General features: G+C 31.4%; 1 protein-coding gene across 1 annotated transcript; it reads right to left on the reverse strand.

The window, feature by feature from the left end:
- Positions 1-4,887: 4,887 nt before the first annotated feature.
- Positions 4,888-8,816, reverse strand: LOC134694660 (histone H3.v1-like). Its single transcript, XM_063555703.1, has 4 exons — positions 8,439-8,816; positions 7,620-7,796; positions 7,237-7,418; positions 4,888-6,547 (listed from the first exon to the last, which is right to left on the reverse strand). The coding sequence occupies exons 1-3, from the start codon at positions 8,667-8,669 to the stop codon at positions 7,248-7,250; spliced, it is 579 nt and encodes a 192-aa protein (XP_063411773.1). The 5' UTR covers positions 8,670-8,816; the 3' UTR covers positions 4,888-6,547; positions 7,237-7,247.
- Between the last annotated feature and the right edge of the window lie 2,408 nt (positions 8,817-11,224).

Genomic DNA, 11,224 nt, shown 5'->3' on the forward strand with positions numbered 1-11,224 from the left:
AGCACCAGGTTCAAACCCTGAATATCAGTTGCGCGCAAATCCTTTTCCGGGGGAGGACACGATTGTTTATCAACCAAAATGATTTTAAAAGAATCAAGTAGAAGCTTCCTTAAATTATTGGCGAACACTACACCTGAACAATCTGCTCAAATCATAAAAAGCACGGACCACAGACAATTACAACTATTAGTAGAAATAGTATTCAACTGTCTAAAAAGCGTCATACCATTGTCTGAGAGGGTTAAAAGGAATCTTTCAACTTTTGCAAAGTTCATTCGTGCTGTGGTAGTTAATAATATAACACCTCAGTTGAGGAGAAAACGTTTACTGAAGATAATTGTTATTATTCCAACATTGATATCATCTTTTTTCAAATACTATGACTCGGGAGTTAATACTATTACCCAAGGAGAAATATGAAAGATTGATGAATATGTCCAACCAATGTGAAATTGTTAATGTGAAAGAAAAAGAAAAGGAATATGATGGTAAAGATAGTGACAGTATAAAAACAGAAATAAACCTAGAAGAAGATGTAACCAAACAACATGGTAGTGGTCAGGTTTTGCAAAAAACAGAATTGAAAAATTTAAAAGAAACTGTAGATCGATCAAAATCAGACAATCAAGAGGAAAATAGGATGGATGTTGATGAATATGATGGTGCAGCAGAGGGTAAAGCTATCAAGATGTCTCCTGAAAAATTCTTAAGAAATGTGGAAAAATCGCAAAATCGCAAAAGATTAAAGAGTAAATGGTTATCATTTCATTTGTAATGAAGAAGTGGATTATTTAAAACTATTGGAGACTTCAATCAATCACTTGTATTTTTCTTTAAATTTGTCTATATTTATATATGTATATAATATATTGTCTATTTGTATATTTACACTGTGTACCTTTAAATTTAATTAATAAAATAAATATTTAGATAACATATGTTCGCCTATTAGTTCTAGTCCACGATCGCGTAGTATATATAAAACGTTGAAAGTGCTATTGATATCACAATTGTCATGGCTGATGATCATTTCTGCGAGGATTTATTGCGTCTTTATCCTGACAGTAACCCTCAATATCAACAGCAGTTGCGAGAGTTAAATGATCGATTGAGTGTTGATAATGACAACAGATCAAATCTTACGGTTAAGGTCTATTCATGTTATTATTGTAAACTTCTGTTTGATCACCCTTCCAAACTGAAGAGACACCAGAGAAACAGTTGTACATTTCCATGTCGACAATGTGATAGACATTTTGATTCAGCGGAAAATTTGTTTAAACATAGCAACATCGATCATACAACTTATCAGACTGGTTCAGGAAACACTGATTCAAATTCACATACTACAATCAAACATAAAAGTGTGGATAAGTCTGCTCTCTTGGGAATAGCACGAGCTCGTTTCATTTATCCGAATGAGGATAATGGGGAAAAGTATGATCTTCTAGCATTTTTATCTGGAATTAAGCATGAGGTAAAAACTCATTTACAAGAGATGTGTGTTGAACTCGGTCATATTAAGTGGTATATGAATTGTCTTGTGCAAATGATCAAGCCGAATGGAGGTGAAGGTGGTAATGATTTAAAGAATAATGCACATTTTATCTCGAAGACATCGAATCTAGTTGATAGAGCAAATATAGATGATGAACATGATATTAATGTGACATATCAAAAAATATTCAAAAGTTTTGATGAGTATATACGAAATGGGAGCGGTTGGTCATTAGATCATATTAAACACATTGAGATTAATACAGCTAAATATAAACCTTTAGGCGGTGGATCGTATATACCCCTACCAAGAACTCTTGCTGCAACCAGAGCGTTACTCAACATAAGAAACTTAGATGAAAAATGTTTTGTATATGCTATTATAGCATCCATACATCCTACGTGTTCAGGTGACCCTTCTAAAGTGCATCACTACATCCCATATGAACATGAATTGAACATGGAAGGTATACAATTGCCCGTTGCACCATCATTTGTGAGTAAATTTGAAAGGCAGAATAACATTTCAGTAATGGTGTTAGGATTTGAAGAGGGTGAATTTTTCCCCCTCCATGTAACAGGTCTAAGAGAAGCTCATCATGAAGTTGACTTATTGTATTTGAAAAGTGGGAATAAAAGTCACTGGTGTTTGATTACAGATCTCAATAGACTTTTATATCGAACAAAATGCTTGGGACGCAGTCATAAGTATTGCAGATTCTGTTTATCAGGTTTCACCAGTGAACATACTTTAGAGAAACATATAAAATACTGCTCAAAATTTGAAGCTCAACATGTGACATATCCCACCAAGGGGGTAGACGATATACTAACATTTCAAGATCACGCCAAACAGTTACAAACATCATTTGTTATTTATGCTGACATGGAAACATTTTGCGAACCTATGGTTACTGAAGAGCCAGAAGATAATCGAACCAGCACAACGAAATTAACAAAGTTGATACCATGCGGGTACGGTTATCAAGTTGTTTGCATCGATGACAGATACACTCAACCACCTAAAATATATAGAGGTGAAAATGTTAGTGAACACTTCCTTCATAGTCTTCTTGACGAAAATAAACGTATAAAGGCTATTTTGAACAATCCTGAACCCTTGTGCATGACTGTTGAAGATGAGGAAGATTTTCAATCAAGTACACATTGCCACATTTGCATGGAAGAATTTACAGATTCCACTATCCGCGTTCGAGACCATGCACATGTTTCAGGTAAATTTCGTGGCGCTTCATGCAGAGATTGCAATCTTAATTTTAAAGAACACACATTCGTGCCAGTTATATTTCATAACCTGAAACAGTTTGATGCACATTTAATCTGTTCCTCGATAGGTATTTTCAAGAGTGAAGAAATTGGCTGCATAGCCACGAATGCAGAAAAGTACATCAGTTTCAACCTATCCAATCTGCGCTTTATCGATTCATACCAGTTTTTGAATTGTTCACTAGAGGAATTGGTATCGTCAATGTCTAAGGAGAATCCGAAAGAAACATTTAAACATTTTACAAAAGAATTTGATGATGATAAGCGGATTGCTCTTTTGTTGAAAAAAGGAACATATCCTTACGAATACATTGACAATGCTGCAAGGTTCAATGAAACTGAATTACCCTCTATAGACAAATTCTACAGCAATTTATCAGAGAAAACAATTAGTCAAACCGAGTATGAACATGCGCAACGGGTATGGAATCAAATGAATATTAAGAATATAGGCGAATATCACGATCTTTATCTAAAAACTGACGTTCTATTATTAGCTGATGTATTTGAAACTTTCAGGAAGAAGTGGATAACGAACTATTCCCTCGACCCTGCAAATTATTACACTCTTCCAGGGCTTTCCTGGCAATCTGCATTGAAAATGACTGGTGTGAGACTTGAGCTATTGACAGATCCTACAATGTGGCTCTTCTTTGAGCAGAGTATACGAGGAGGTTTAACAATGGTGAGCTGCAGACATGCAAAAGCAAACAATCCCTACTTGAGCAATTATGATCCAGCTTTACCAACTTCATACTTGATGTATGTAGATGCGAACAATTTATACGGTTTAAGCATGAGCATGCCATTAGCTGTGGGGAAATTCCAGTGGTTGTCAGAAGAGGAAATAAACGATTTCAATGTCTTAAATGTATCCAATAACGCTGACATCGGATATGTCATTGAATGCGATTTGGATTACCCAGATAACTTACACGATCTTCACAATGATTTTCCTCTTGCAGTTGAAAAAGGAGTGATAACAAATGAAATGCTTTCACCTCATTCACGTCATCTGTATGAGCAAGCAAATGATGATGGGAAAGAATACCAACCGAGCACCAAATTGCTAGCTACTTTGAAAGATAAAAAGCATTACATCTTGCACTATGTGAATCTAAAGTTATACCTCAAACTAGGTTTGGTTTTGAAGAAGATTCACAATATAGTTTCATTTGAACAGCGTCCATGGTTGAAACAGTATATTGACTTCAATACCGAAATGAGGAAAAAGGCTACTAGCAATTTCGAGCAAAAACTTTTTAAAATTGGCAACAATGCTATTTTCGGTAAATCAATGGAATCGTTGCGGAAACATATCAACTTCTCTCTCTGTCATAGGTGGGATAAGTTTCAAAAACTTACTGCAAAATCATCATTTAAAAGCTTTAAGATATTCAACGACCACTTGTGCGGCGTGCTACAAACCAAAACAAAAATTTTCTTCAACAAACCAATTTACCTAGGACAAATGATTCTCGATCTGTCAAAGGCGCACATGGTTGATTACTACTACAACCACATGAAAAAACTATACAAGGAGAATGTAACATTATGTTACACAGATACTGACAGTTTCATTATGCATGTGAGAACTGATGACATATATAGAGACATGTCGTTAAACAGTGAGCTATATGACTTTTCAAATTATCCAGCTGATCACCCTCTTTACACCAAAGACAGGAAATCGATTATTGGTTTATTCAAAGATGAATGCAAGTCCATTCAAATGGTGGAATATATCGGACTAAGAGCAAAAATGTATAGTTTTATCACCGCAGACGACAAGGAAACTGTAGTAGCAAAGGGTATTAAAACCCGAAATGTTAGATTCGAACAATATAAAAACACCTTGTTCAATTGTTCTCCACTACTCTCGCATATGTACACTTTGAGAAGTTTCAACCATCAGATTCACATGGTGAAGGTTGTGAAAAGTGGACTATCACCATATGATGACAAGAGACACTTGCTGGATGATAATGTGCATTCGCTAGCATATTTTCATAGAAAATTAAAAGAAAAACATTAATACAATTGTAAATTGAAAAAAAAATCCATATCCGTAATAAATTCAAGAAAAAGAAAACACACTGTACAATAATTATATAATATTTTATTTCATGTAAATAAATATATGATTTTATAATAAAATATATCAACATATTTAAGTTTTATCCGTTTGCTATCAACCTGGGGAAGTGAAATACATAGGGCAATGGGGAGTAGCATGGTAAAATGGCGACTTTAACTTAAAAAACCCAATGAAAATACATAACTTTAAAACCCAAATGGACCTTCAAACAAACTTCAAACATAATGACAATAGGACAATGGGGAATAACACCTTCAAACATTAAGGCAATAGGACAATGGGGAATAACACCTTCAAACATAGGACAATGTGAAATAACACCTTCGAACATTAGAACAATGGGGAATAGCACCTTCAAACATTAGAACAATGGGGAATAACACCTTCAAACATTATGTCAATGGGGAATAACACCTTCAAATGGGGAATAACACCTTCAAACACACCAGTGAAATACATTGGACAATGGGGAATAACACCTTCAAACACGATGAAAATATTACAAATAAATTTTAGATTAAAATATAAGAGACATATTCTTTGGTAAATTAAACACAATTATGAAAATGGGGAATTACACCTTCAAACGCACCAGTGAAATACATTGTGCAATGGGGAAAAAGACCTTCAAACACGATGAAAATATTACAAATAAATTTCTTAAATTTTAGATTAAAATATATGAGACATATTCTTTCAAATGGACCTTCAAACAAACTTCAAACATAATGACAATAGGACAATGGGGAATAACACCTTCAAACATTAAGGCAATAGGACAATGGGGAATAACACCTTCAAACATAGGACAATGTGAAATAACACCTTCGAACATTAGAACAATGGGGAATAGCACCTTCAAACATTAGAACAATGGGGAATAACACCTTCAAACATTATGTCAATGGGGAATAACACCTTCAAATGGGGAATAACACCTTCAAACACACCAGTGAAATACATTGGACAATGGGGAATAACACCTTCAAACACGATGAAAATATTACAAATAAATTTTAGATTAAAATATAAGAGACATATTCTTTGGTAAATTAAACACAATTATGAAAATGGGGAATTACACCTTCAAACGCACCAGTGAAATACATTGTGCAATGGGGAAAAAGACCTTCAAACACGATGAAAATATTACAAATAAATTTCTTAAATTTTAGATTAAAATATATGAGACATATTCTTTGGTAAATTAAACACGTGAAAATCGCATGTTTAATATTTTCCTTAAAATATCGGAAAAGTTCTCCCTATTGAACGAAAGTCCGAGTGAATTTAAAACAGACCCTGGGACGTTCTTTAAATGAATGAATATCTCTTCAGATGTGAAATGGCTGCATTCCCTTATCATTTTATTTAATTGATATCTTTGATCAAAAATTTCCTCGGCAGCATTAAACACATCTTATTCGGCAAATCCAGGATTTAAAACAAATTGAAAGTCTGCATAATCCATAAAAATAATTAAAATTGGTGAGGGAATTTTACAAAAAAAATCTCTCATTTGAATATCACATTTTGTTGTTAATTTATTATAAATACATGCAACAGATAAAGTTCTTAATGAAGGTGGAGCTGACCGCTTTCGTTTTTCACTCAGTGTCTTTTTTTCTACTTCTTCTCCCATTGTCCTTTTTCTGTTCTGATTGGCTAAAAGAAATAAATAAGATACATAAACTCTAGTAAAATAGTTTTCACATCATAAATCTACAGATACATGCATGAAAACAAATGAACAAAGTGCGACACCTGTATTAAGAAATTGGATTTCATAATGGAGATTTCTAAAATAAATGAAAAGGATGAATTGAGTAGTGCAAATGTGGAAGAATATTCACTTAAAATGACAGATGAGCATGATTACAATTTTATCAATATGGATACAGCTGAAATCAGTGACCAGTTTCCACAACTGCACAGGCTTGGTGCAAAGATGAAAATTGTCGGATTGTTATTCTGTTCGATAACTCTAGCAGTTATATTAATAAATGGGCCATTAAACAGTGAAAATGATCCTCCATTCATATCTGATGATGTTAAACGAAACAGTAGCGGAAACGATTTATTTTGTAATAAAATGGACACTTTTGCTTTATCTGAAGATATTTTTGTAAATACATGTATATTGAATAGTGAACTGTTTGTATTATTGAGAAATGATCCTCTTAGAAATGAGATCGCTTTAAATCAAAGGCAATGGTTTTATCTTAAAGCGAGTATTTCACATATTGATAAATCAATCTTTGATTGGAAAAATGTTGCTAAGTTATGAATGATTTCTATCCTAACTATTGTATATAAGAACATATTAGAAACAGAATAAAAATTTGATCACTTACTGGTGTTATCTTCACTCGCCATCTTCAACTGCTTCAGAAAGTATGAATCCAGCTCCAGCTGTTTTCTTTTTTTTCTTTAGCCCCTTGAACGGGCCAGATTCTGCTGCAACAATCACCTTTCTGACGTCCGACTCTGACACTCCCGCCTCCTCATCGCTATCGCTGATAGCAATCACCTTTCTCTAAAATAAGAATATCATAATATAGAAAATCATCTTAAAATTTTAAAGTTATTTCAATGTTTTCAATTTTTTTTTTTTTTTTTTTTTTTTTTTCTTTTTATGGTACATTTAATTGGATAATTACTTTAAATTCATAAACTTGAAAATTATAACTACTTATTTTGATTTACATTGAAAAAAAAAAAACAAAAGTTGTTTTACCTTTCTTTTCAAAGTAACTTTTTTTACTTCTTCTTCTTCTACTTCTTCTTCTTCTTCTTCTTCTTCTTCTTCTTCTTCTTCTTCTTCTTCTTCTTCTTCTTCTTCTTCTTCTTCTTCTTCTTCTTCTTCTTCCTCTTCAACAACTATAACCTTCTTTTTCCTGCTAGGTTTTTGCAGCTAAAAAAATTAATATATAATAAAAACAATTGAACGTGTAAGAAATCATATAAATCAACGTTTGCTGTGGGAAAGAAATTCGTATTTATTAGCGGTTGAGAAATTTACCTAGAAACAAAAATGTTGAAATATCTGCAACTGAACGTTTATCAAAACATTTTTTACTTGCTATCAATAACTTTGAAAATTAATACTAACAGTGGTGAAATCAACCCAGAAACAAGTGAAATATCTGCAGCTGAACGCAAGCCGCTTGTAAATACTCTCTATCAATAACTTACTTTTAACTAAAACGTTTGTTGTATATTAAACCTATAAAGTATATATTTATGTTCAATTATTTGCTGTTGAAGGATAATTAGAACGTTTATCATATAGTTTTTACTCGCTTTCAATAACTTTGAAAATTATGTGTACTTACTAGCAGTAGTGAAATTTACGAAAAAACATATAAGGTGAAACATCTGCAGCTGGTGCTTTTATTAAACACTCGCAATATCTTACTTTAAAATAATTTTGTAGATCGCTCCTATTTCTTAGAGAATAAAATATATATCACGCTCAACTATTTGCTGCTGAACGATAATAATTTAGCTATATGTTCATGTAAATATTTACTGCTAAATATTAGAAATCACTAACCTGTTTTTTTATTTCTGCCTCAGCTTTTAAAAGAACTGGCTTCAGATTGCATAGCTCTTTAAACTCATCAGTCCCAAGAGTTATGCTTCTGCTACTTGTTAAACTGCCTATGTGGATATAAACATATCCCTTGTACGGTGTAACCGCAATGTTCTTCTTTCTTCCAAAATTCAACTCAGCCCGCTCTACTTCTCCACCAAATCCCCTCATGTACTCAACCTGGTTCATCATTTTTATCGCTTTATGATAGAATTGAGTGTACCGCGTTAATAAAGGAATAAAGCTTCCGTTTCATTAAATTTGAATAATAGTTTCCAACACTTATTTACTCCTAAAGGCTCGCCAACCTTCCATTATCCATGTTGCACCATTTTATTAATTCATATGTAATTTCAGTGTAGATCTGTCCCGATCGCGATTTTTCATGTCAGATTGATCTCCAATATTGCGGCAGTATTTGGATAATACACCTTCTGTTTACATTAAATCGTAGTTCGTCAGTTTAAATATAAAGTGTTTATCACCTTTCAAATTTGAAAAGTGATCATTACTCAATAAATTTTGATTGTTTTTATTTAAGATCAATTATATATTATAGATTTGTTCGAACCGGATTTTGATGGTTATTTTTTACATCTCATTACTATTTTTTCTCTCTATATATAATTTTTCCTTCATTAAAACAAAACCTATTTTCTTTTCTTTTCTTTGGATCATATTTTCAATGGTAAATCGAGTTGGATTTTGACGATTATTTTTACATCTCATTACTATCTCCTTTTTTTTCTCTCTCTCTCTCGCTCTAATTTTTTTCATCGTTAAAACACCTTTTTTCTTTTCTTTGGATCATAGTTTCAATGGTGAATCCTATCTCCTTTTTCTCTCTCTCTATTTTTTCCTTCGTTAGAACATAAGCGACTTTTTTCTTTTCTTTGGATCATCTTTTCTTTGGATCATATTTTCAATGGTGGATCATATCTCCTTTTTCTCTCTCTCTCTATTTTTCCCCCTACATGCTACTTTTTTCTTTTCTTTTCTTTGGATCGTAGTTAATTGTTTTGCTCATGACTTTTTTGCAGCTAGCTAATTTTTCCCATGTGTAAATATTTCATTTGATAAGATTTGAGATTGAAGCTTGTGGATTACCATCTTTTATAATTAATAGTTGATAAAAATGTTTTAAGCAAAGTTTTTGTTTTGCAAATTTCTAGATATGCTCTTTTCTTTTCTTTGGATCATTGTAAATGGTGAATCTTGTTTTGTTCATGACTTTTTTTTCAGCTAGCTTCTTTTTTCCTGTGTAAATATTTCATTTTCTTGACAAGATTTGAGATTGAAGCTTGTGGTTTGACCTCTTTGAAGAGTTGTCTCATCAGCAATTAAACCATATTTCTTTTATAATTAATAAATTTAAAGTAGATAAAAATTAATTAAGCAAAGTTTTTGTTTGCAAATTTCTAGATGATATACAAATGGTGTCAACTGGTAATCATCCACATTGATTGGGGTAGCAATGCAGTGGGAAAAGTTTAAGAAAAGTCTAATTTATTAACACATATCAAATACAAATACTTTATTCCATGAAACAACATAGTAAGTTTCAAAACAAATCAAGTTTTCTGCACTATTTATATAACAATTGTAAATAATATAAACAAGAGAACTATCAAATGAAATTTGGTTTAAAAAAAACTTACATCATTTGTAATGCACCATTTTTTTCACATAAAACATGTTATAGAAAGCACCATGACAGCGGTTACAAATCAAGAATTTTTATATATTTATCTCTAGGTTTAACTTAATCATATAGCACTATAAAAAGTAATAAAAACAAAAGAAAAAAAGTTTAAGCAAACACAATATGATAAAATATGCGATAATATGTTGTAATTAAATTTGGATGCTGTAAATTCTCATATGAAAAAATTCCAAAGATGAAAATGATGATAAAGTAAACATAAAAACAAAAAGTTCTCCAAACATTATATACATATATATATTATTTACATATATACAATAATACCAATCATATTTGTTTTTTAATTTAATTTATTTCTATTACAAAACTAAACATATGTAAATGGAAAACTAAAAAGAATAATTTAATGAAAGGAATAGATTAATAATGAACTTTAATACCAGAGAAAGTAGATTATTTAATGAAAAGAATAGATTTATAATGAAATTTATGGTTTGAATGAGCATGAAACATATAAACTAAGGTGAATTTATAAAAACAAACTACATGTATACTACTATTTACAATATAATAAAATGAGAGTAGAGAAATGCGAGTATAATCAAAATCTTTTCTTTAATTAAAATAAAGTGTAACTAATCCAAATAAATCAAATGAAAGAAAATTGAAAAGTTTTGGTGATATAATTTTTCATAATATAAGTAGATTTGTAGAATACATCCTCATCAGTGATTATTAAAATTTAGATAACAGTGTATAAATAAGTTTATAAAATTTAGAAAAAAGATTATAAAATTTAGAAAAAAAAAATAAAAAAAATATAAAATTTAGAAAAAAAAATTTAAAAAATTTCATAAAATTTAAAAGTTTAGAAAATTAATCATAGGTTAGTCTCTGTGGCCGAATAGATATCCTGTTTGATCTTCTCAATATTCTTGGTGGTTGTTGTTGTGCTGGGGCTACTCGTCTGTTATTTTCATGTGGTGGAAAAAAATAATTTATAATTTCTTGAAGCCTTTCATAAATTGTGATGAGGATATATTCTACAAATTAAAAAGTAGTAAATACAGAGATAGATATTAAC

The sequence above is a fragment of the Mytilus trossulus genome, chromosome 13 (assembly GCF_036588685.1).
Source record: "Mytilus trossulus isolate FHL-02 chromosome 13, PNRI_Mtr1.1.1.hap1, whole genome shotgun sequence".
NCBI classification, from domain to species: Eukaryota; Metazoa; Mollusca; class Bivalvia; order Mytilida; family Mytilidae; genus Mytilus; species Mytilus trossulus.

Coding starts and splice junctions, on each gene's coding strand:
- LOC134694660 (XM_063555703.1), bottom strand. CDS start 8,669: ATGATGAACCAGGTTGAGTACATGAGGGGATTTGGTGGAGAAGTAGAG. Junction 7,797..8,438: donor AGGCAGAAATAAAAAAACAG/GTTAGTGATTTC, acceptor TAATTTTTTTAG/CTGCAAAAACCTAGCAGGAA. Junction 7,419..7,619: donor AAGTTACTTTGAAAAGAAAG/GTAAAACAACTT, acceptor TTCTTATTTTAG/AGAAAGGTGATTGCTATCAG.